This window comes from Moschus berezovskii, chromosome 21 (assembly GCF_049115385.1).
Source record: "Moschus berezovskii isolate FMDL1 chromosome 21, NW_MosBer_1.0, whole genome shotgun sequence".
In the NCBI taxonomy this organism is placed as follows: Eukaryota; Metazoa; Chordata; class Mammalia; order Artiodactyla; family Moschidae; genus Moschus; species Moschus berezovskii.
In genome coordinates this window covers 8939519-8965542 of record NC_142480.1, presented here as the reverse complement: position 1 = coordinate 8965542, position 26024 = coordinate 8939519, and the positions used below count along the sequence as shown (strand labels likewise).

At 45.1% G+C, this 26024-nt stretch overlaps 1 protein-coding gene and 1 pseudogene across 2 annotated transcripts in view; one reads left to right on the top strand and one right to left on the bottom strand.

Moving 5' to 3' along the window:
- The window catches only part of AK7 (adenylate kinase 7), a 66631-nt gene extending 51735 nt beyond the window's left edge, over positions 1–14896 (top strand). For both annotated transcript variants that reach the window (XM_055418497.2, XM_055418495.2), the window contains 6 exons: positions 3159–3287; positions 3522–3590; positions 7103–7300; positions 11530–11750; positions 13988–14146; positions 14694–14896. In XM_055418497.2, coding sequence (XP_055274472.1) covers positions 3159–3287; positions 3522–3590; positions 7103–7300; positions 11530–11750; positions 13988–14146; positions 14694–14732 — 815 coding nt within the window. In that variant the 3' untranslated portion in view covers positions 14733–14896. The remainder of the gene's footprint in view (positions 1–3158; positions 3288–3521; positions 3591–7102; positions 7301–11529; positions 11751–13987; positions 14147–14693) is intronic.
- Positions 7617–10950, bottom strand: LOC148774484 (small ribosomal subunit protein eS19 pseudogene; annotated as a pseudogene).
- Positions 14897–26024: the final 11128 nt, after the last annotated feature.

Here is a 26024-nt window from a genome sequence, read left to right as displayed (position 1 = left end):
TGAGAAACCTGTATGCAGGTCAGGAAGCAACAGTTAGAACTGGACATGGAACAACAGACTGGTTCCAAGTAGGAAAAGGTGTACGTCAAGGTTGTATATTGTCACCTTGCTTATTTAACTTATATGCAGAGTACATCATGAGGAACGCTGGGCTGGAAGAAGCACAAGCTGGAATCAAGATTGCTGGGAGAAATATCAATAACCTCAGATATGCAGATGACACTACCCTTATGGCAGAAAGTGAAGAGGAACTAAAAAGCCTCTTGATGAAAGTGAAAGAGAAGAGTGAAAAGGTTGGCTTGAAGCTCAACATTCAGAAAACAAAGATCATGGCATCTGGTCCCATCACTTCATGGGAAATAGATGGAAAAACAGTGGAAACAGTGTCAGACTTTATTTTTTTGGGCTCCAAAATCACTGCAGATGCTGATTGCAGCCATGAAATTAAAAGACGCTTGCTCCTTGGAAGGAAAGTTATGACCAACCTTGATAGTATATTAAAAAGCAGAGACATTACTTTGCCAACCAAGGTCCATCTAGTCAAGGCAATGGTTTTTCCCGTGGTCATGTATGGATGTGAGAGTTGGACTGTGAAGAAGGCTGATCGCCGAAGAATCGATGCTTTTGAACTGTGGTGTTGGAGAAGACTCTTGAGAGTCCCTTATACTGCAAGGAGATCCAACCAGTCCATTCTAAAGGAGATCAATCCTGGATGTTCATTGGAGGGACTGATGCTAAAGCTGAAACTGCAATACTTTGGCCACCTCATGTGACGAGTTGACTCACTGGAAAAGACTCTGATGCTGGGAAAGGTTGGGGGCGGGAGGAGAAGGGGACGACGGAGAATGAGATGGCTGGATGCCATCACCGACTCTGTGGACATGAGTTTGAGTGTACTCCGGGAGTTGGTGATGGACAGGGAGGCCTGGCGTGCTGTGATTCATGGGGTCGCGGAGAGTCGGACACGACTGAGCGACTGAACTGAACTGAACTGAACTGAGCAACTAACTGGCAACCCCTGCAATGGAATCGCAGTGTCTTAACCACTGGATCGCCAGGGAAACCCCCCAGCTATCTATGTTTAAACTGTCTTTTAGCAATTATAATTATGGGTTAATATTAGCATTTTAAATATTACTGTTATTTGAAAGGCAGACTTAAAATATAACAAAAAAAGAAGACGATGAAGCAGTGTGGTGTTTTAAGGCCTGTCCAGCAGGGCTGTGCTCATTTATTTTAAAGCAGAAGTAACTGTCACCTTCCAAAATGCTCCGGGCCAGCCAAGGTCAAGGCTGTATCTCCAGGAGGTCACAGTTCTCTAGAGAAAGGCACTTGGGCTTGGCCCTTTGTGTACTCACATTCCATGGTTATCATAAACTGCTGCTCAGGACTTCCCTGGTAGCACAGTGGATAAGAATCTGCCTGCCAGTGCAGAGTGCGCAGGTTCAATCCCTGGTCCAGGAAGATGCCACATGCCTTGGGGCAACTAAGCCTGAGCACCGCAACTACTGAGGCCCACATGCCTGGAGCCCGTGCTCCGCAACACGAGAAGCCGCCGCAGGGAGAAGCCTGTGCACCACAGTGAAGAGGAGCCCCCCATTCGCCACAACTAGAGAAAGCCCGCATGCAGCAACGAAGACTCAGTGCAGCCAAAAATAAAGTAAACTGCTGCTCAAGGCCCCCTTCTGGCATATTGAACGCTTAGTTCTGAAACAAACAGTAACAAATGGCCAAGCTCACTGCCTGAAATAAACCAAGGGATGCCACAGAAGAGGCTGAAGTTGATTTCTGAGTATGTGCCTTTCCTTACCAGGGAAGCTTTTGAGAATTAGAAATACTGTTCAAATAAAACTCATCTTTGGATATCAGTGGATCCTTGACATTTTTAAAATATGGCTTTATTTCTTGACAGCATTGTGAACGTTACTGAAAAATAATGTCAAATCACTTTGAGGAATTTCATTACGTTAAATAACATCTTTGATTATCTTTTTGTCTCTGCCATAATATTTAAGTTTCTGAAAGACGCGATTATTTTCTGAATCAGTTACTGTCTATTGATTAATGTAACAATGAAAGGTGGAAGAAAGGAGAGGTGTTTTCATTAGATCATCTCATTGTCACTGAATAATAAAAAAGGCTTCAAATTATTTTATATTATACATCCACTGATAAGTTGAAGTATAGTGCTACCCTAGAAAGTTTCTAAACTCGCCAAACTTGCATTCTTGTTTAGTCGCTCAGTCCTGTCCAACTCTTGAGACCCCATGGACTATAAGTCATCAGGCTCCTCCATCCATGGGATTTTCCAGGCAAGAATACTGGGGTGGGTTGCCATTTCCTTCTCCAAACTTGCATTACCATAATGTATATATTAAGCCATATAAAGGCAGGGCTGTTTCTTAGAAGTTATAGCTGTTCAACAGTTAACAATGGAAGGATAGATGAATATTTTGCAGAAGTTACATCATACTGTCTTGGAAACACTGTGACAGTTTTAGGACAAACTCCTCCCTCCTTAGCCTCCCCAAGCAACCGCAGGAACCCCACATTCAAGGCTGGAGAGGAAACTGTCCAGTGGGGTAAATGTCTAAAATGCCAACTGGAAGAGACAGGGAGCAGGGGGCTGGTGCCTTTAAGGGTCAGGATTAAGCTTGATTTTTATTCAAAAGCAGCAAATATTTATTAGGCATGTGCTATTAATAAATCGTGTGGCAGCAGCATGCATGAATACCATCCCACTGAATTCTCACAATGGAAGCATCTTTTATTATGTATTAAAACTATAGAAGTATAATATCAAAACAGAATTGAGTAAACCCTGCCAATCAGGGAGAACACTGGATTTCTCCACTTACTGCTCTTTCAACTTCTTCCAAAAGTGACCATGGTAAAAACAAACAAACCTGAAAGTGCAGACGTCAGCGTTTGCTTCCATTCTTTCTTGCAGATGAGTTCATTAGTTTCTCCTACTTTACAGGGCATTAGAATTCATGTGTCATGGTTTAAATACAAAACCACATATTTTTCACTGTAGTGCAAAAATGAGAGTTTTTCAATAGTAATTTTGACTACACAAGAATTTTTGAGGTCACTTTAGAAGGTAACCTGTATATGGAGAATATGACTGCACAGTAATTTTTTTTTCTTTTTATCAGGTCGCCTGGAAGATCAATATATTATTAAATTTATGAAAGAAAAGCTAAAATCCATGCCTTGCAGGAATCAAGGTTACATTTTGGATGGCTTCCCAAAGACCTATGATCAGGCCAAAGACCTGTTCAGCCGTAAGTGTGGGTGTTCCCTCTATTTTGAATGTTGACATTCAGATAAGTTGCAACTTTATTGTTCAGAGTAATAGTCACAATTAAACAAAAAAATCAGAGGGACTGTATCTAAAATACAAGCTTTCCTCGTGATAGCTAGTTTTCATGAGTGACTCAGTTAAAATATTTAAATTTTTGAGCTGTCCTTCATAATAATATGTAATGAATTCAATGATGTATATTTTGTTTTACTAGAAGAGGATGAAGAGGAGGAGGAAGAAGGCAGAGGCAAAATGTTTCCCTATGATAAATTAATCATACCTGGTAAGTTTAAACTACTTCGCCAAGGTTATATTTAAAGGAATGTCATCTGATATCTCTTTTGTACCAAAACAACATTTTTTATGTTAATAAAGTAGGTTTGTTTGTATCAGGAAAAATACCCTTAATACCAAACAATACCCTTAATATCAAACTTCCAACCTAAAGAATGCACTGGGGGTAAATACCAGGGATATTAAAGTTCTGAAATGGACAGAGTCCCTTTAAGAACATTCATATTTGCTGTTCACTCCTGTGATAGAGCAGAAAAGTTAGCCAATCTGTTGGTGCCCTGACTTCTTTTCTTTTTTTTCTGTACTTTTAAAAAACTTGAGATATAGTTGACTTACAACATTATATAAATTTCAGGTGTATAGCATAGGAGAAGGCAACGGCAAGCCACTCCAGTGTTCTTGCCTAGAAAATCCCATGGATGGAGGAGCCTGGTAGGCTGTAGTCCGTGGGGTCGCTAAGGGTCGGACATGACTGAGCAACTTCACTTTCACTTTTCACTTTCACACATTGGAGAAGGAAATGGCAACCCACTCCAGTGTTCTTGAGAGTCCCAGGGATGGGGGAGCCTGGTGGGTTTCCGTCTATGGGGTCACACAGAGTCGGACACGACTGAAGTGACTTAGCAGCAGCAGCAGTAGCAGGTGTATAGCATAATACAGCATAGTGATTCACAATTTTTTTTTAAAGTCTTTATTGAATGTGTTATGACATTGCTTCTGTTTTCCATTTTGGCTTTTCAGCCATGAGGCATATGGGATCTTAAATCCCAGCCAGGGATCAAACCCTCACCCCCTGCAGTGGAAGATGAAGTCTTAACCACCAGACCGCCAGGGAAGTCCTGATTCACTTTTAAAAAATTTTTTTTCCTTTTTTTTAACAATTTTTTAAAACTATGCTTCATTTGTAGTTATTACAAAATATTGCCTCTATTCCATGTACTCCACAGTGTCCTGGGGAGACTTGTCAGTTGGTGAGACCACCAGGGACTAGGTCACTGCCCTTCCTTCCTGCTCTGCTTTAGGTCCTGGCCATGCCATTGTCTTTTCTGGAAGACATCCAGAATCCAGAATTGAGCCTGGGCAGGATGAAGCTGCTTGGGCCCCTAACACCACCACAAGTTTATGCTGTTAGGTATTTACCCGGAGCCCTGACAACATACCCCTGAAAGAGAAGTATCAACAACATGTTCCATGAAAAAGGATTGCTGAGTACCGAGCAGGCATTTCTTGTGACTCTGCCATGAACTTTAAAAGTTTTTTTCTTCTTCTTTTTTTAAAAATCAGTTTGCATGAGGTTTAATCAAGTTCCGGTCATATGATAAATACAAGAACAGCTATTTTCTTAGCCCAGGGATGTAACTTGAAAGAGACTGCTCACTGTGTCAAAGTCCCCGAGAGAGACAATTCACAGCTGTAATCCTTTCCTCCTCCTGGCCCAGGCACAGCTTGTGATGAAGCTTCTGGAAGCAGAGACATCAGAGAGCAGTCATCCTCAAGGATGGATATATACTGTTTGCCTGAGGCAGGAACACGAAATGCCAGAGGAAGGGGTTCTCTTAGGTTTCCCATTCATTTATGTACTTGCCTCCAAAAAGGTTAAAAAGTGAAGTTGACTGGTCTAAATAAGCACATCTGTCCAGTTGATGAGACTTTAGCACTTCTGGGCGACAGGCATTCACTGTAAACCCCATGGTAAATCCTCCCGTTCTCCCTGAGGCAGCTGGATAAAATTCAGCTCAACCCACCATCTGCCACAAAACAGGCACGACATGTGATGGGAGCTTATTGAGCTTCTCCGTGAGCTTGGGAGACAGGAATTACTCCTATGCTTCACGGATCCACAGCCTGAAGTCCAGAGACTGAGCCAAGCCCTCTCCGTTGGTAAATGTGAGGGCCTGAATTCAGACTCATTTCTTCTCATGCCACTGCCTCCAAAAGCCAGAGCGAATGAAACCCCTCCCTAAGAGAAGAAAATGGAAACACGAGAGGTAAGAGGATACGCAGGTGGTAGTCCTGATCCCCGGGGCTGCTCTCTGCCGGGTATGGTCCAAACATGTCTATGATGAAATCTCTTTGGAATGTCTAGTCTGTTCTTTTCAATTAGCCCCCCTCCCCCTTTTTAAAAGAAATTGTCATCAGTTTCTCTCTTCCTGAAAAAAATCAGATCATTGTCTCATTTGAACTGTGGGATTTTAATTTATGGAAATGACTGAGGCAGGAGAGGCTGATGCCATTGAAAGAATTTATTACTCACATTTCCCCAGAGAAGGGAGTGTGGCAACCATATAGGGCCACTGGGGGAAGCACCAGGGTTGGTCCGGAGGCAAGGCAGTCTAGGACTCAGCCTTTCTTGAGGTTACTGTGGGAAAGGCAGGGGACTGACTAGTATGAGTAGCTGCAGTGGGCTTTGGTCTCTAGCTGCCTGGTCCTGGCCCTGGCCCTGGGATTAGTAAAGGCAGCAGAAATATTGACTTGGTGTGTGAGTTACATAAAAGGGGTGGTTGGCTTGCATACGTGAAGTGTGCTCTCAGGGGTGGATGGAATGCTGTCATTAATAATGATCCATGTGTCAAATATTCGATAAGCACTGGCTGTGTTATACTGAACATAAGATGTTTCATAGAACGAATTGAGGAAATAGGTTGATCTGTGAAACATTAAAATCCCAGGGAAGTCCCTGTTTATATTAATTTGGCAAATGGGCCATCAGAGCCTTTTACTCGTAGCTGTGAGTCTCTTTGGGAAACGGTGATATTGTGCTGGAAATGTAGCAAGGTGACAGCTGACCGGGAGGCTGATAACAGATATCACTGGGTTATTAGAGATCTGTGTTTACAATTTCTCCTTTTTTTATTTTGGTCATGCCACGTGGCTTGGAGGGTCTTAGTTCCTTGACCAGAGACTGAGCCTGTCTCTTGGCAGTGAAAGTGTGGAGTCCTGACCACTGGACTTCAAGGGAATTCCCAATTTTTGCTGTTTTATTGGAAAGAGGGAAGGAAGGAAAGCAGAACGAAAGACAAGAAGGAGGGAGGGACAGAAAAACCATAGATCTCAAAATCCCCATTGACTGGGCTTCCCAGGCGGCGCAGAGGTAAAGAATGTGCCCAGTGCAGGAGCCATAGGCGGTGCAGTTTCAATCCCTGGGTGGGAAGAGCCCCTGGAGGAGGAAGTGACAACCCGCTCCAATGTTCTTGCCTGGGAAACCCCGTGGACAGAGGAGCCTGGTGGCCTACAGTCCATGGGGTCGCGAAGAGTCGGACACGCCTGAGCGACTGAGCACGTGCTCATGGGCTTTCTAGGGTAGGGGGGTCTCTGGAAACATGGGTGATTTGTATCCGTCCTCCACCAGAGGCAGCAGGAAGGCCAACTGGTCAGGCCCTCTGTGGCAACGGGATTTCCCAGCTGGTAACCAGACGTCTGGGCTGAGCAGTGGCCGGTCTGCCAGCGCCTGCTTTCCGGCTCCAGGGTCCCTGTGTAAACTCACGAGCTCCTTCTCTCCAGAGTTCGTGTGTTCGCTGGATGCATCGGATGAGTTCCTCAAGGAGCGCGTGATGAACCTCCCGGAGAGCATCGTGACGGGGACCCACTACAGCCAGGACCGGTTCCTCCGGGCTCTGAGCAACTACCGGGACATCAACACCGAAGACGAGACTGTCCTCAACTACTTCGACGAGCTTGAAATCCACCCAGTCCATATAGGTACGAAACAAACTCAGGGGTAACGTGAATGTGGAGCAGCACTGCTCAGCGTCTGGACCCCCAGCCAACCTGGGGCACGTCTGTCACAGGGCTGGGGAGGGCAGGATAGTCTAAGTGTGTGTCCAGGGCCCAGGACGTCACAGGAGAGTCAGGGGAGTTGTCTACTTGAGGGTTTAGTAGAGTGGGGTCGGGGGGGACTGTTACTGTTGTACAAAAACATGGATGTATTACAAAGTTGAATGCCAAATTGCGTTATTTATTTTATCAAATTGGCTTTTTTTTTTTTTAATGAATGAGGCAGTTGATTAACCCAGTATCATTTGTTGTAAAGCTTCTTGTTGGCAGCTGCCACCTGTGCTGTGATTCTGTCCAGGTCTCTATGTCCATGAGGCCAGTTTGCGGCCCCCATCTTGGTCCTGTTCCACTGTTTTCAGTCTCTCCAGGGCTTGGAGGATCCGGCAGGCCACACCCTTGGAGCCTCTGCCAAAGGAGCTGGGCATGACACCATTCTCTGATGCCCTCCCCACAGATCTGGGTTTCAGAGCCAACCCCAGTGCCAGCCCGGAGGTACAGGTGCTGGGCTGTGGCAGCTGCTCATGTAGAACCACTTCTCACCGTAGGGAGCGAGCTCTTTATGTTTGGCCAGCTTGACCGTGTCCACCCATTTTGGGACTTTCACCTTCCCAGACCCTTTGAGGAAGGCTGCTGGAGTTCTGACACACTTCTGCAGCTTCACATCTTTTACAGCAACTCCAGGCACGATGCGCCCTGTGTGCTGCCAGCCAGGGGAAAGGGGCATTTTAAAAAAATATTTATTTTTATTTATTTATTTGGCTACGCTGGATCTTCGTTGTGGCATGAGATCTAGTTCCCTGACCAGGGATCAAACCCAGCCCCCGCTACATTGGGAGCAAAGAGTCTTAGCCATTGGAACATCAGGGAAGTCCCCAAATTGGCATTTTTTTTAAGGGTACTTCAAAGTTAGGTGGTTTGCTGCCAGCTGCGTTGGGCCATTTCTCCAGTGTCCTTGGGAGCAGCGTTCTGTTCCCATAGCATTGCGGGGTACTGGTGTTCTTCACAAAGCCCCTCCTGGCCTTTAGACTGGCCAACTCACCCCTTGCTGTTGTTTGTTGTTTCATCACTAAGTTGTGTCTGACTCCTGTGACCCCATGGACTGCAGCACGCCAGGCTTCACTATCTCCCGGAGTTTGCTCAAACTCATGTTCATTGAGTTGGTGATGCTATCTAACCATCTTATCCTCTGCTGCCCCCTTCTCCTCCTGCCTTCAATCTCTCCCAGCATCAAGGTCTTTCCAGTGAGTCAGCTCTTTGCATCAGGTGGCCAAAGTAATGGAACTTCAGCTTCACCATCAGTCCTTCCAGTGAATATTTAGGGTTGATTCTTCAGGACTGAGTGGTTTGATCTCCTTGTTGTCCAAGGGACTCTCAAGAGTCTTCTCCAACACCACAGTTCAAAAGCACCAATTCTTCAGCACTCAGTGTTCTTTATGGTCCAACTCTCACATCCATACATGACCACTGGGAAAACCATAGCTTTGACTATATGGATCTTTGCCAGCAAAGTAATGTCTCTGCTTTTTGGTATGCTGTCTAGGCATTAGCTCACTCTTAGCTGCTCAGAAATCAAATAGCTCTTCATTGCATTCCTCCTGTTTCCTGTAAACACTTAACTCAGAGCTGAGCACCCAGCAAGCATGCAGTGAACATGCTCTCTCATCAACCTCACCGCAGCCTCATTGTTGCTACCTCCAGATCCCATCTGTCGTGGCTGGTTTCTCTTCCTCTTGGTTTAGTGAACCCCTGAACGTCCTTTCTGGTTTTCTGGATCTTGACACCTCCGCTTCCTCTGGGTTTGCTGAAAAATCACTAATCTGATGGCAGCTTAGTGGCCAGGTTGACCTTTGGGGCCTCCCAAGGCCTCTCTCCATCCCCTCAAACCAGCTGGGACACATCCCAGTCCTGGAGTACTGGGAGGCTTAGAGCTGAGGGAAACTTTCAGCAGGAGGCAGGAGAGCTGATCCCAGTTTCTGGCTGTGCCTCAGTATTCTCATCTGTGAAACAGGAAAATAATCCCTGGCTTGTTGAGATGTTACTTACGGTGGGGATTAGCGATAGGAAGTGTCTGGCACATTGGCGAAGTTCAACAGCTGGTAGTTAACCTTATCGTTAGTACAACAGTAAGGCAGAAAATGATGTGTATTACGAAAGGAGAATACATTTCAGTCTGAAAATTCTGCTCTGTTTTGCACCCTCAGAACTGACTGGATTTTGTCTTCACCTGGACAGGCCTGTGCACGTTGGACACCAAGTTCTATAGGTAGAAGCTAAGGATTCTACGCCTACTAATATGGAAAGTAGTTTACACGATTTACCCAGAGAACTAGGAAGGAGTGGTGAGCAAACTTCATAAAACTAGTGACGGTCATCTTCTTCAGTAAAACCCCCCAAAGCTATTCATGGACCGACGCGGAGAGCCCCAGGGAGAAGCGAGGCAGAAACGATGAGGCGGAGCGAGTGAGTGGTCACTGGCCTCTGTCTCACCCCGCGCCCGTCACTTTTGGCCTCATCGTCGCGCTCAAGCAGACGAGGGACAGCAAAGGGGAGTAAGGCAGCCCAGGGACGGGCGCGGGGGAGGGCGTCAAGGTCAGGAGCGCAGCCGGCCTCCGCAGGGTCTCGGATGGGGCCCTGGCAGGATGCTGGCACTTGCGTCCTCTTGCTGCACCTCTGTGCCCCACCACTTCTCTCAGCATCTCTTTCTGCTCATTTTTTTTTTTTTTGGCCGCACCATGCAGCATCTTAGTTCCCCGACCAGGGACTGAACCTGAGCCCCCAGCATTGGCAGTGAGGTGCCTTAACCACTGAATCGCCAGGGACGTCCATTCCGCATCTTTTTCCTCTTTTGCTCTTTGGATCAGGGTCTCTCTCTCCTTTCTCTGGCCCATGTGGTAAATGAAGGCTGCCCCACAGGTCTGGTTTCCAAGTTAACACTGGGAGCCAAGCCTGTAACTGGATGTGTCTCTTTCCATCCTAACTGCATACACTTCCATTCATCCTTCCCAAGGTCAGGGCAGAAGTACTTCTGGAAGCCGCAGTGTTCTATCTTTCAAGTACATCAGGGGTGTAATACTCTATTAGGGGAGCCAAGGAGAAATGCATTGAAATGTCAGAGCTCAGGCAACCAGGAAGTGGGATTTTTTTTTTTTTTGGTGTGGTTTTTGGTTTGGTTTTGCTTCTTGATGGGCTTGTTTCCACCCACCGACCATTGCACTTGACTCCGTTCTTCCCCTCGTCCCGTGTTGGAACCTGGCGGTGCTTCTAGTCTAGGTCAAGGTTCTACAGTCCAAACACGGGGGCGGGGAGTGCAGCAGTGGCTGTGCTTGGGGGTTGGTGAGCAGCTACTCCCAAGGAAGGGCTGGAGGCGCTCAGCTCTCAAATGCGCCTACTGCTCACCCTTCTGTTCAGAGACCTTCCAAGCCAGCCCCGGAGACTGGTGTAGAGTTTACTATTCAGTGAGTTGTTCAGGGAGGAGCTTCCTGTCGTCAGCAAGCCTTCCCCACTCGCCCCTTCCCCTCCCAGACCCCCTTCTTCCCCTCATCCTCTTTTTTTCTCCTTCTCCTTCTGGTCTTCTTGTTAACATCAGTCACATATTCTGGAGTTTGGACTTTTTCTGATTCAAGCAGGCTAACTGAAAAAGTTATTATCATTTTTTTTTAATGAACTGAAAATGTATCCCAGAATCACTGATTCTCAGAAACAGAAAACAAAAGAAACCTGGAGGTCATTCAGCCCCTCCCGCCCCCATGCAGGTGCAGGGCTTCCTTTTGTGGAAATCCCCCCAGTGAAGTGCCCTAGTCTCTGCTTAAATGCCTCCCACGGTGGAGAACTCACTCCTTTGAGGAGGTCCACATCCCTATCCATCCACTCAAATCGGAGGCAGGTGTCACAGTTCAGAGACCTGAGCCCCAGGCTTGCCCCCTGCGACTCTCAGAGGCCAGTTTGATATTTGCCACTCAGACCAGAAATTCTAAACTGTGCTGGTAAGCTCGGAAAGGAAACCCCCATCTGGTAATTTACACAATTCTCCATCATAGGATTAGGATTATAGTAATAAAGAATTTTCCTGAGTCTGGTCTCAGGATAGATTGCAAGCAGGGACCAGACTATAAAAAAGTCTGTGTGGGTCTCTTTCTCTCTCCTAATCGTTAAAGATGTAGGAAGACTTGAAGATGCTCAGAACAGACTTGCCATCAAACAGCTCATCAAGGAGGTCGGGGGGCCTCGCAATTACGGTTTAACAGATGAAGAAAAGGCAGAAGAGGAGCGGAAGGCTGCTGAGGAACAGCTGGCCAGGGAGGCCACGGAGGAGGCAGAGAGAGAGCACAAGGAGGCAGTGGAGACTGCCGAGAAGATCGCCCGCTGGGAGGAATGGGTGAGTGTGTGTCGGCGTGGGGTGGGGGTGTCGGGCGCAGGGCTGGCAAAGCCATCCGGGCCTGTCGCACTTCTCATCCTAACAGAGAAATGTCGTGGAAATAACCGAAACAATTTCATTGTTGTTTTTTGTTGTTGCTGTTTATTTTTTTCATATATTATCATTTTTAAAAAGTTTCTTTCCTATGTACCATTTAAAAGAACATGTCCTTGGTCTTTTGCTTAGTGTAAACAGTCACAGTAAAAACAGCTAGGACTTCCCTGGTGGGCCAGTGGTTAAGAATCTCCCTGTCAGTGCCGGGGACATAAGTTTGATCCCTGGTCCAGGAAGACTCCACATGCCATGGAGCAACTAAGCCCATGCACCACAATTACTGAGCCCGAGACCCTAGAGCCCATGCACAGCAACAAAGGTCCAGCACTGCCAAAAAAAAAGTTTTTAAAGAAATACCAATGAGCCACTGATGTAGTATGAACAATACTGCTGCAAAAGTGTGCCATTTGGCTGCATTGTCGATCTGGCAATTTTGTTTGGTTTTCCTCCATTTACCCATCTAACTTGGGTGGTCAGCCTCATTTCACCCTCCTCATCACTGAGTCTTCTTATCTATTCTGCCTCCAAAAACCACATGCAGATCCACCCACAGGGCTCCACTTCTGCTGACCAGGGTGCTAGAATTACGCGGTGCCTTCTGGTTCGTCTCCCCAGCTCCACCCCCTCCTTTTCTAATCTGCCCCCCTGCTGATGCCTGGCGGTCCATCTAAAATATAGACCCACCACAGCCATTCCCTGTTTAAACTCTTCACAGACTGTTCATCATCATTAGATGAAAGTACAAACTCCTTATCGTGGGCCCCAGGGTCCTCTGTGACCTGGCTCCTTCTAAGGCCTCTCTGCATTTACACCTGCCACCCGTGTGATTCGCTTCCTCCTTGCTTTGAGTCTTTGCTAAATGAAGCCTTTAGTCTTTGTCAAATTAAGTCTTTCTAATGAGGCCTTTCCTGGGCACTATATTTAAAGTTTCAACACCTGCCCCTCAGCATAATATGTCATATCCCTTTCTATACATTTAAATTTCCCCTTTTGGAACTTCCCAGGCAGCCCAGAGGTTGAGACTTCCAGTGTCCATTGCAGGGGGCATGGGTTCAATCCCCAGTGGGGGAACTAAGATCCTGCATGTTGTGCAGCATGGCCATATTCATTCAACAATGAATTTGCACTTATGGTTTGTACTCTTTGCACTTATTTCACCTCTGTCCATGGGATTCTCCAGGCAAGAAGACTGGAGTGGGTTGCCTTGCCCTTCTCCAAAGGATCTTCTGGAAGTAGGGATCAAACCAGTGTCTCCTGCATTGGCAGGCAGATTCTTTACCAGTTAGCCACCAGGGAAGCCTAAGGCAATGTATATTTTATATCTTTGTCTTGTTTAATGTCTTTTGCTGTCTTTTGTTTAACTAATGTCCATGGCCAGGAGTAGGCTGGACTGATGTGCTTAAGCCCCACCCAATGCCCTAGGCTGAAAAGGGAGATTTCTCAAAGGAAATCTGGAATTATTAGTCCTGAGAGAGAGGGACCGGATGCTGAGCAAGGCATAAACACAAGCCCACCAGACCAATACCTTCTAGACTTTCTATTAGCATTTCTACAATTCTATGATGCTTCCTTCCTTCCTTCCTTTCTCTCACTATGCTTGATCTGGGCAGCTAGAAATTATTTCAGTATAAGAAGTGAGATAGGTATCCAGTTTATTATTTTCTAAGTGACTATGCACTTGTTCTACGCACCAATCCTGGGTGTTCATTGGAAGGACTGATGCTGAAACTGAAACTCCAATACTTTGGCCACCTCATGCGACGAGTTGACTCACTGGAAAAGACTCTGATGCTGGGAGGGATTGGGGGCGGGAGGAGACGGGACGACAGAGAATGAGATGGCTGGATGGCATCACCAACATGATGTACATGAGTTTGAGTGAACTCCAGTAGCTGGTGATGGATAGGGAGGCCTGGCGTGCTGTGATTCATGGAGTTGCAAAGAGTCAGACACGACTGAGCGAATGAACTGAACTGAACTGAACGCACTTGTTAAAACACCATTTACATCTTTTCTCTGCCGATTGGAAACACCATCTTTATCATAACGTGATGAACACTGCTACTTCTAGTGGACTCTGGGGTGAGTTGTATGAAACTGTTCTTCTCTTTCTGTTTACCCTCCCCACAATATTCTATTTGTAGAATAAACGACTAGAGGAAGTGAAAAGAGAAGAAAGAGAATTACTGGAGGCCCAGTCTATTCCCTTGAGAAACTATTTAATGACCTATGTTATGCCAACACTTATGCAGGGTCTGAATGAGTGCTGTAAGGTCAGACCTGATGATCCTGTTGATTTTCTGGTAAGAGATTTAAGTGTTGTTTTTTTTTTAAAAATATCTATTTGAAAATAAAATATGCCCAAATCTAAATGAAAAACCAATTTAAGACAGAAAAATTGTGTGTCCGGTTATTTTGGAAATAGCCTCTAATACCTTCATCATAGTTTATAATAGTTTATAATAAATTTCATCATAGTTTATAAGACTTTTATTACTCATTTGAAAGAAAAAAGTTTATATACTTCCATTTTTATTTTTTTAAGTGTTGGTTTGTTTTATTATTAAACGTCTAGACTTAAAGTAATGGAAACTATGTTAATAATGAGGACTATTTCTTATTTAGTTGCTTCCAGCTCTTATGCAACCCCATGGACTTGCAGTCCTCCAGTCTCCTCTGTCCGTGAGATTTCCCATCAGAGAATACTGGAGTGGCTTGTCATTTCCTTGTCCAACTTCCATTTTTAAGTACAATGAATTTTCACTTTTATAGTACAAACTAATATACTATTAATTCTAAAAAATAATACATTTTAAATTGCTGACATTTTTTTTTTCTTTTCAATTACAGGCAGAATATCTTTTCAGGAATAATCCTGAAACGCAGTAGAACTTTAAAGATACCGTGTCATGTGCTTTACCGAGCTCAAGATGAGTTTAACACAGTAATCTGAAAAACTGCTTTAAAAAAAATGCTTTTCTAGTTTTGGGGAAATTCTTTTTTTTCTTCCTGCAATCAAATATTTTATTAAGTAAAATCATAAAAAGCCTTAGGTAATGAGTCACTACTTTATTAAAACCATGCATGCTCAGTTGCTTTTGTCGTGTCTGACTCTGTGTGACCCTATGGACTGTGTGACCCGCCATGCTCCTTTGTCCGTGGGATTCTCCAGGCAAGAATACTGGAATGGGTTGCCATTTCTTCCTCCAGGGGATCTTCCCGAACCAGATCGAACCCGTGTCCCGTGTCTCCTTCATTGGCAGGCAGATTCTTTACCTCTAGTGCCACCTGGGAAGCCTAATTAAAACCATATTTGAGAGGTAAATTGTGAAGGTGTATCTGTGTACAGCTCATGGGATAAATGTTGACTATTTCACTCTTCATCTGAGTATTCTGCATGGTAATGTTCATCCTATAAATCCTCAATTTATAGGATGAAGAAAGTCAGACTACATATTATTCTAACATGTGAGCTAAAGAGTTTATGTGTCTTGTTATGGCCCCTGCACCAATGGTGTTAGAAATGAAAACACAGCAGAACAGTTTATGCTTTTTGAGTCTCAGGAAGTCAAACAGGGTTGGTTTCTGCAAGGTGGTTTCTGAGTTTCAAGATCAGCACCGAACCTATGAGGCAGAGACAATTTAAACCTCTTGGTGGAAAAATTCATGTAACAGGATGAATAATTTTTAACATCTGTGATAATTAGAAAGTAGCTGAATATTCTTAACAAACTAACTTTACCATATAGGCATAAATAATGCCAATGGCCCTTTCCATCTCAAAAAATCCCATAATTCCCCTAACTACACCGGATGAGAAATCGATTTCAGTTCAGTTCAGTTCAGTTGCTCAGTCATGTTTGACTCTTTGCGACCCCATGGACTGCAGCGCGCCTATGTTTATCTTAATGACATGTATCATTTCTTTAAATAATAAAATGTGAATATAACTGCACTACACTTTTTACACTACGTTTTTGTGTGGCAAAATATACACAGCATAAATTTATCATTGCAACCATGTTAAAGTGTACAGTTCAGTGGTACGAAGTAAATCTGTGACACTGTCCATACATCACCACAGCCTAGCTGCAGAGCTTTTCCATCACCCCAGATGGAAGTCCTGTGCCCATGATCAGTCTGCATCGTCCCCTCGCCACAAGCTTCTGGCAAACACAAATCTGTCTCCATGGATTTGTCTATTCTGGAGAATCATGTGGCCGTTTGTGTCTGGCTTCTTTCCCTTAGCGTGTTTCCAAGCTTTATGTATCAATATTTCATTCCTTTGTATAGTGGCATCTATCACTATATACACAGACTGTATTTTGTTTAATCATTCACGCCTTGATGGACAGTTGGGTTGTTTCCACCTTTTGGCTGTTGTGAATAGAGCTGCCGTGAACATTTGAACACAAGTTCCTATTTGAACCCCTGTTGTCAACTTTTGGTAGAAACGTAGCTGTGGAAATATAGTCAGACGGTAATTCTCTGTTTGCCTCACTGGGGGAACCACCAGACTAGTGGGTGGGTAGTAGTATCACACTGTGACTAAGCACGTTTTCATGTGCTTGATGACCACGTGCGTATCTCCTTGGGAGAATTTGAGCCTTTTGCTTACTTTTTATTTGGGTTGTTTATGTTTGTGTTGCTGAATTGTTAAAAGTTCTTTATGTATTCTAGAGAGAACACCCTTATCAGCTATGTGGTTGGCAAATATTTCTTCCCATTCTGTGGCCTGTCTTTTCACTCTCTTGAACTCACAAAACTTTTAATTTTGATGATATCCAATTTACCAATTTTTCTTTTACTTTACTGCACTATTTTGTCCCCATTTTTATTATTCTTTGCTTTTTTTCTTACTCTTAAGTTTTATTTATTTTTTAAACTTTTTAATTTGTATTGGACTATAGCCGATTATTGGAGAAGGAAATGGCAACCCATTCCAGTATTCTTGCCTGGAGAATCCCAAGGACAGAGGAGCCTGTTGGGCTGCCGTCTACGGGGTCGCACAGAGTTGGATACGACTGATGTGACTCAGCAGCAGCAGCATAGCCGATTAACAATGTTGTAGCAGTTTCGGGTGAACAGCAACAGGACTTAACCTTACAAATACATGTATCCATTCTCCCCCAAACCCTGCTTCCATCCAGGCTCACACATAATATTGAGTAAAGTTCCACGTGCTATACAGTAGGTCCTTGTTGGTTATCCATTCTGAATATAACAGTTTGTACATGATCTCCCAAACTCCCTGTTCCCTCCCCCTGGCAATAATAAGTTAATTTTCTAAGCCTGTGCATCTCTTTGTTTCGTAAGTTCATTTGTATCATTTCTTTTCAGATTTCACATATAAGGGATGTCATACGATATTTCTCTTTCTCTGTCCGACTTACTTCACTATGCCAATTTCTAGGTCTAACCATGTTGCTGCAAATGCACTACACTATTTTTGATCCTTATTTTAATTGAAAATACTAAGTGACTAAAGAGAACCTACAATACTTTGGCCACCTCATGCGACGAGTTGACTCACTGGAAAAGACTCTGATGCTGGGAAAGGTTGGGGGCGGGAGGAGAAGGCGACGACCGAGAATGAGATGGCTGGATGGCATCACCAACTCTGTGGACATGAGTTTGAGTGAACTCCGGGAGTTGGTGATGGATAGGGGGGCCTGGCGTGCGGTGATTCATGGGGTCGCAGAGAGTCGGACACGACTGAGCGACTGAACTGAACTGAACTGAACTGAAAGAGAACCTGGAATGTTAGGTCCATGAATCAAGGTAAATTGGAAGTGGTCAAACAGAGATGGTAAAAATGAACGTTGATATTTTAGCAATCAGCAAACTAAAATGGACTGGAATGGGTGAATTTAATTCAGATGACCATTATATCTTCTACGGTGGGCAAGAATCCGTTAAAAGAAATGGAGTAGCCATCATAGTCAACAAGAGTCCAAAATGCAGTACTTGGATGCAACCTCAAAAACGACAGAATGATCTCTGTTCGTTTCCAAGGCAAACCATTCAATATCACGTTAATCCAAGTCTATGCCCTGACCAGTAATGCTGAAGAAGCTGAAGTTGAATGGTTCTATGAAGACCTATAAGACCTCCTAGAACTAACATCCAAAAAAGATGTCCTTTTCATTACAGGGGACTGGAAAGAAAAGTAGGAAGTCAAGAGATACCTGGAGTAACAGGCAAATTTGGCCTTGGAGTACAGAATGAAGCAGGGCAAAGGCTAATAGAGTTCTGCCAAGAGAACGCGCTGGTCATAGCAAACACCCTCTTCCAACAACACAAGAGAAGACTCTACACATGGACATCACCAGATGGTCAACACCGAAATCAGATTGATTATATTCTTTGCAGCCAAAGATGAACAAGCTCTATACAGTCAGCAAAAACAAGACCAGGAGCTGACTGTGGCTCAGATGATGAACTCTTTATTGCCAAATTCAGACTTAAATTGAAGAAAGTAGGGAAAACCATTAGACCATTCAGGTATGACCTAAATCAAATCCCTTACGATGATGCAGTGGAAGTGAGAAATATTTAAGGGACTAGATCTGATAGATAGAGTGCCTGATGAACTATGGATGGAGGTTTGTGACACTGTACAGGAGACAGGGACCAAGACCATCCCCGTGGAAAAGAAATACAGAAAAGCAAAATGGCTGTCTGAGGAGGCCTTACAAATAGCTGTGAAAAGAAGAGAAGCGAAAGGCTAAGGAGAAAAGGAAAGATATACCCATTTGAATGCAGAGTTCCAAAGAATAGCAAGGAGAGATAAGAAAGCCTTCCTCAGCGATCAATGCAAAGAAATAGAGGCAAACAATAGGATGGGAAAGTCTAGAGATCTCTTCAAGAAAATTAGAGATACCAGGGGAACATTTCATGCAAAGATGGGCTCAATAAAGGACAGAAATGGCATGGACCTAGCAGAAGATACTAAGAAGAGGTGGCAAGAATACACAGAAGATCTGTACAAAAAAGATCTTCAGGACCCATATAACCACGATGGTGTGATCACTCACCTAGAGTCAGACATTCTGGAATGTGAAGTCAAGTGGGCCTTAGGAAGCATCACTACGAACAAAGCTAGTGGAGGTGATGGAATTCCAGTTGAGCTATTTCAAATTCTGAAAGATGATGCTGTGAAAGTGCTGCACTCAATATGCCAGCAAATTTGGAAAACTCAGCAGTGGCAACAGGACTGGAAAAAGTCAGTTTTCATTCCAATCCCTAAGAAAAGCAATGCCAAAGAATGCTCAAACTACCGCACAATTGCACTCATCTCACACACTAGTAATGGAGAAGGAAATGGCAACCCACTGAAGCATTCTTGCCTAGAGAATCCCGTGGACAGAGGAGCCTGGTGGGCTGCTGTCCATCAGGTTGCACAGAGTCAGACACAACTGAAGCAACTTAGCATGCATGCACGCATTGGAGAAGGAAATGGCAACCCACTCCAGTGTTCCTGCCTGGAGAATCCCAGGGACAGAGGCGGCTGGTGGGCTGCCGTCTATGGGGTCGTACAGAGATGGACACGACTGAAGTGACTTAGCAGCAGCAGCAGCACACACTAATAAAGTAATGCTCAAAATTCTCCAAGCCAGGCTTCAACAATACATGAACTGTGAACTTCCAGATGTTCAAGCTGGTTTTAGACAACGCAGAGGAACCAGAGATCAAATTGCCAACATCCGTTCAGTTCAGTTCAGTCGCTCAGTCGTGTCCGACTCTCCACGACCCCATGAATCACAGCACGCCAGGCCTCCCTGTCCATCACCAACTCCTGGAGTTCATTCAAACTCATGTCCACAGAATCGGTGATGCCATCCAGCCATCTCATTCTCTGTCGTCGCCTTCTCCTCCCGCCCCCAACCTTTCCCAGCATCAGAGTCTTTTCCAGTGAGTCAACTTTTCGCATGAGGTGGCCAAAGTATTGGAGTTTCAGCTTTAGCATCAGTCCTTCCAATGAACACCCAGGATTGATCTCCTTTAGAAAGGACTGGTTGGATCTCCTTGCAGTCCAAGGGACTCTCAAGAGTCCTCCAACACCACAGTTCAAAAGCATCAATTCTTCGGTGATCAGCTTTCTTCACAGTCCAACTCTCACATCCATACATGACCACGGGAAAAACCATAGCCTTGGCTAGACGGACCTTGGTTGGCAAGGTAATGTCTCTGATTTTTAATATACTATCAAGGTTGGTCATAACTTTCCTTCCAAGGAGTAAGCGTCTTTTAATTTCATGGCTGCAATCAGCATCTGCAGTGATTTTGGAGCCCAGAAAAATAAAGTCTGACACTGTTTCCACTGTTTTTCCATCTATTTCCCATGAAGTGATAGGACCAGATGCCATGATCTTTGTTTTCTGAATGTTGAGCTTCAAGCCAACCTTTTCACTCTCCTCTTTCACTTTCATCAAGAGGCTTTTGAGTTCCTCTTCACTTTCTGCCATAAGGGTAGTGTCATCTGCATATCTGAGGTTATTGATATTTCTCCCAGCAATCTTGATTCCAGCTTGTGCTTCTTCCAGCCCAGCATTAGATTATCGAAAAAGCAAGAGAGTTCAAGAAAAACATCTATTTCTGCTTTATTGACTATGCCAAAGCCTTTGACTGTGTGACTCACCACAAACTGTGGAAAATTCTGAAAGAGGTGGGAATACCAGACAACCCAACCTGCCTCTTGAGAAATCTGTATGTAGGTTAAGAAGCAACAGTTAGAACTGGACATGGAACAACAGACTGGTTCCAAATAGGAAAAGGAGTACATCAAGGCTGTATATTGTCACCGTGCCTATTTAACTTGTATGCAGAGTATATCATGAGAAACGCTGGGCTGGATGAAGCACAAGCTGGAATCAAGACTGCTGGGAGAAATATCAATAACCTCAAATATGCAGATGACACCACCCTTATGGCAGAAAGTGAGGAAGAACTAAAGAGCCTCTTGATGAAAGTGAAAGAGGAGAGTGAAAAAGTTGGCTTAAACATTCAGAAAACTAAGATCATGGCATCCAGTCCCATCACTTCATGGCAAATAGATAGGGAAACAGCGGAAACAGTGGCTGACTTTATTTTTGGGGGCTCCAAAATCACTGCAGATGGTGACTGCAGCCATGAAATTAAAAGACGCTTACTCCTTGGAAGAAAAGTTATGACCAACCTAGACAGCATATTAAAAAGCAGAGGCATTACTTTGCCAATAAAGATCCATCTAGTCAAGGCTATGGTTTTTCCAGTAGTCATGTATGGATGAGAGTTGGACTATAAAGAAAGCTGAGTGCCAAAGAATTGATGCTTTCGAACTGTGGTGTTGGAGAAGACTCTTGAGAGTCCCTTGGACTTCAAGGAGATCCAACCAGTCCATCCTCAAGGAAATCAGTCCTGGGTGTTCATTGGAAGGACTGATGGTGAAAGTGAAACTACAACACTTTGGCCACCTGATGCGAAGAACTGACTCATTTGAAAAGACCCTGATGCTGGGAGGGATTGAAGGCGGAAGGAGAAAGGGACGACAGAGGATGAGATGTTGGATGGCATCACCAATCCAATGGACATGTTTGAGCAGGCTCTGGGCGTTGGTGATGGACAGGGAGGCCTGGCGTGCTGCAGTTCATGGGGTCTCAAAGAGTCAGACACGACTGAGAGACTGAACTGAACTGAGAGAAAACATAATCCTTGGCCTTTTAGCTTATTTGCCTTTGACGGTGCTGGGTTTCCTTTGCTGTGAGGGCCTTGTCTAACTGTGGTGAGCAGGGGCTACTCTCTAGTTGAGGTACACAGGGTTCTCACTGTGGTGGCTTCACTTATTGAGGAGCACAGGCTCTGGAGCTCAGGCATAGGTAGCTGTGGCACATGGGTTTAGCTGCTCTTCGACATGTAGAATCTTCCCAAACCAGGGATAGAACTCGTGTACCCTGCATTGGCAGGCTGATTCTTATCCACTTGGAAGTCCTTATCCAGGGAAGTCCTAAAGTCTCTATAATCGTTACCTTTTCATGCCTTCAGGATGGTTACATTTTGTGACCTTGCTTCTAAGTTCACAGAGAACACCCAAGCAATCAGAAGTGGGCTTTCTCCAGCCTCCTATTATAAACTCACCGCTGCCTTCCCTTCTGCAGAGAAGTGTCTGTGCTCCCACCTAAGATTAACCTGTGCCCTGAACCCCATCTCTTCTCACATAAGCTGATTCTCCTCCTCCTCTCTCACAGCTTGATTCTTCCCTCTCCTCTGGGTTATCACTCTTCCCTTCAAACTTTTTCTGCTAACTCCTACATGTCAAAATAAGACAAAAACTCAATTCAGAAAATAGGAATAAAGCTATCATATGAGCCAGCAGTTCCACTGCTGGGCATATACCCTAATACCCAAAAAACATAATTAAAAAGACACCCGTACCCCAATGCTCACTGCAGCACTATTTCCAATAGCTAGGACATGGAAGTAACCCAGGTATCCATCAACAGATGAATGGATAAAGAAGTTGTGGTACATACATACAATGGAATATTACTTAGCCACAAAAAGGAATGCATTTGAGTCAGTTCTAGTGAAGTGGATGAACCTAGAGCCTAATATACAGCATAAAGTGTGAAAAACAAATATCGTACGTTAATGCATATATATGGAATCTAGAAAAATAGTATTGATGAACCTGTTTGCAGGGCAGGAATAGAGATGCAGATGTAGAGAATGGACTGTGGGCACAGCAGAGGAAGGAGAGGGTGGAATGAATTGAGTAACACTGAAAGATATACATTACTATATGTCAAACACATAGCCAGTAGGAACGAGGCGTGTGACGCAGGGAGCTCAACCCAGTGCTTTGTGACAACCCAGAGGAGTAGGATGGGGTGAGTGGTGGCAGGCAGGCACAAGCCGGGGGGGGACCCATGTATACTTATGGCTGATTCACAACATTGTGTGGCAGAAACCACCAAAACATTGCAAAGCAATTATCCCCCCATTAAAAAAAAAACGATTCAAATTAAAAAAAAAAACAAACCTGCCGGTGCACGGACCCAGTCTTCCAGCCCCGGTTAGAGCCGGGTCACCAGTGAGGTCCACATTCCCAAACCTCACTGTCCGGGCTCAGGCCTCATCTTACTCAGCCTCTCCCTTCATCTGTCACATTCTGTGATTTCCTCCTTGAAAAACTCTTGCCCCAGACCTGAATGCCCAACAGTCCCCTCGGGCTTTAGCAGGGCCCCTCCAGCTCCTGATGGCTCTCTTCCTTCCCCTTGCCTGCAGCTCTGTTTTCCAGGCCAGGTATTGGCAACTCCACCCTTCCAGCTGCTCAGGCCCTGAGCTGTGAGGCATCCTTGGGGCCTTTCTGACTCTCTCACCCCATACTCAGTTCATCGGTTCATCATACTGAAGCCATCGGGCGGCGTTTCAGGGGGCTCTGAAGAGCTCCAGTACCACAGTCCTTTAGGTCTCAGAGCACAAAGAACTCAGCAAGAGGCAAAGTGGTGGATAAGAAGTGGCTTATTAGGATAGGGCACATGTGAGGCTCACAGGCAGACCGGCGCGAGACCGCTGCACACAGCAACCTCTACAGCGAGGCTACAGGGCTGCACTTTTCTAATCAAAGGAAAAGTGAGAAGAGGAAGAAAAACTTCTCTTTTTTTTGACAGTTGGCCAAAAACAAAAAAGCCAGTTATAGATCAGAACTACAAGGGCTGAAGATTTGCAATTTTGAGACACCGGTTATAAATTATCTTTAGAGTGTAAAGAAAGCCTTGTCAACGCGATCATGGAACTTTCATCATTCTTGGATAGACGCTTCCATCATTAGTCCCTCTTTGTCGGCGACAAACGGGCACTTACCAAGAACACTGTCAAGACTGAAGAACAAAGGCGTTTCCCATCAGCCGCTGCGGAGACTGAACCCCATGCTGCTACAGCTGTTGGTCTTTAACAACCCCTGAGGGAGTTCAGGGTGAAGCGAGGCACTCGGTGCGCCAGGGACTCTGGTGGGACAGGTCTTCAGATAGGTGGATGCTTTTAGAAACAGATCTCATGATCTCAATCCTCAATCTCCTCATATCTAGAGAAGCACTAAATCCCTTCATGGGGACATCAGATCCTCATGACTAACAGAAAAACCTTTTGTAAATTGAGTGCTTCATGGTACTGGACTCCCCCCTTCACCAAATCCTTATATATTGGCCTTCCCCCACTGCCGCTCTGGAGCGGTCTCTCAGAGCTGTCTGAGATGCTGCCTCCTGGGATGTGTTCATTTTGTCCCAAATAAAACTTAACTCTCAAGCTGTACGTCTTTTTTGGTCAACATCCTCCAGGTTGGGCAGGGGAGGTTTTGTTGCTGTTGTTCCTACGTGGTCAATCGAGGTCTACAAATTATTGTTTTCACGTCTGCAGAGTATATCTTAGGGATCGTTAACTTACTGAGCTCAGTGAGTAGGATGTGGGGCTCCTGCCACCATTGTTTTATTGTTCTGGGGCATGTCTTGTGCTTCTGCAGCCTGGTTTTGTTGCTAAGCAAGCCTATTTGGTTTTGGGGTTAGGCACACCTGCTTGCTTTCTTTTCTGATCATGCTGGGTCTCTGTTGCTGTGAGGGCTTCTCTCTCAGCAGGGAGGGGCTGCTCTCAGTTGTGGAGTGAGGCTTTCTTATTGCAGTGGCTTCTCTTGTTGTGGACCATGGGCTCTAGGCACATGGATTTCAGCAGCTGCGGCATGCAGGCTCAGGAGCTGTGGTGCACAAGGTTCAGTTGCCCCGCAACATGGGGAGTCTTCCCGAAGCAGGGATTGAACCCACGTCCCCTGCATTGGCAGATGAATTCTTACCCACTATACCACCAGGGATTAGGGTGACGGCAGAGGAGTGGAGTCTGGATGTTGGGTGGGTTTGAGAGGTGGAACCGGGAGGACTTGAGGCTGGATCGGGTACGGGCAGTGAGGAAAGGAAGGGATCAAGGACGGTGCCTTGTTCTGAGCCTAAAGGGTGACTGAGCCATTGAGAGAGAGGCAGAGCCTAGAGAAGCGCAGGGTTGGGCCGGTTCTAATTAAAGTGCTACTGCAGTTCTGAGACAGGAAGCGGGCAGGGTAAAACTTTTGAAAGAATGACCTATGACATAGCCCACACAACGTAAACTGATTGGAATCAACTAGGTCCAAGGCTTCCCTAGCGGCTCAGATTAAAGCGTTTGCCTACAATGCGGGAGACCTGGGTTTGCTCCCTGGGTAGGGAAGATCCCCTGGAGAAGGAAATGGCAACCCACTCTGATACTCTTGCCTGGAAAACCCCATGGGCGGAGGAGCCTGGTAGGCGGCAGTCCACAGGGTCGCAAAGAGTCGGACACAACTGAGCGACTTCACTTCAGGTCCGAGAAGGCAGAAGAGTAGACTTCCACTTGAGTTTGAGCCTCCGTTTATGTTCAGTGTAACACATCAGCATGCTAAATGACATACCCTAGGTGCCATGACTTTCCAAGGACAACCACAAAAGGTCAAAAAGTGGGCGGTGGCCCAATTCCTGAAAATCCTTGCCCGCTTCCCCCAAATAGCTGGAATACTCCTCCTACTCATTGGCCTATGAAGTTACCCATCCCTACCAAAACTGACCACCCCCATACTCCCCTGCCGCTCTTGCCTCCTGACATGGCCCACACTCTATCTATGGAGTGTGTCTCCTCCCTGGATAGACCTGTTTTCACTTTACTGTGGCTTTCTCTTGAACTCTTTCCTGCTCAAAGCCAAGAACCCACGCTTGGTGGCAGAGGGACTCAGACAAGACCTGTGATGTGACCATTCTCTCTTTACTGCGAGTCCTTCCTTTCATGCAAATGACAGAAGACACATTCTTCAAAACATCAACATCTAAAAGGGGAGTGAGAATTCAATGAAAAGATCGCTCAAGAGTACAGCACTATTAGATGGAAGTGTTTGTTATTATTTTGACTTTAGTGACACATAAATCTGCCTTTTGATTGAAATTTTAAAAAGTATACACCAGTAGTAGCCAAATGAGTCATTATAGTTTATTATTTGGATTAAAAAAATCTCTGTATCACAGTGTCTCCTATGATCACCTCCTAAATAACACAGAAACACAAACTAGGTAGTCCTCAATAGGTGAAAAAGTTCAAAAATATTTTCTGTGCATAGAACTGACCTGGTGGTCCAATGGCTGAGACTCCAACTCT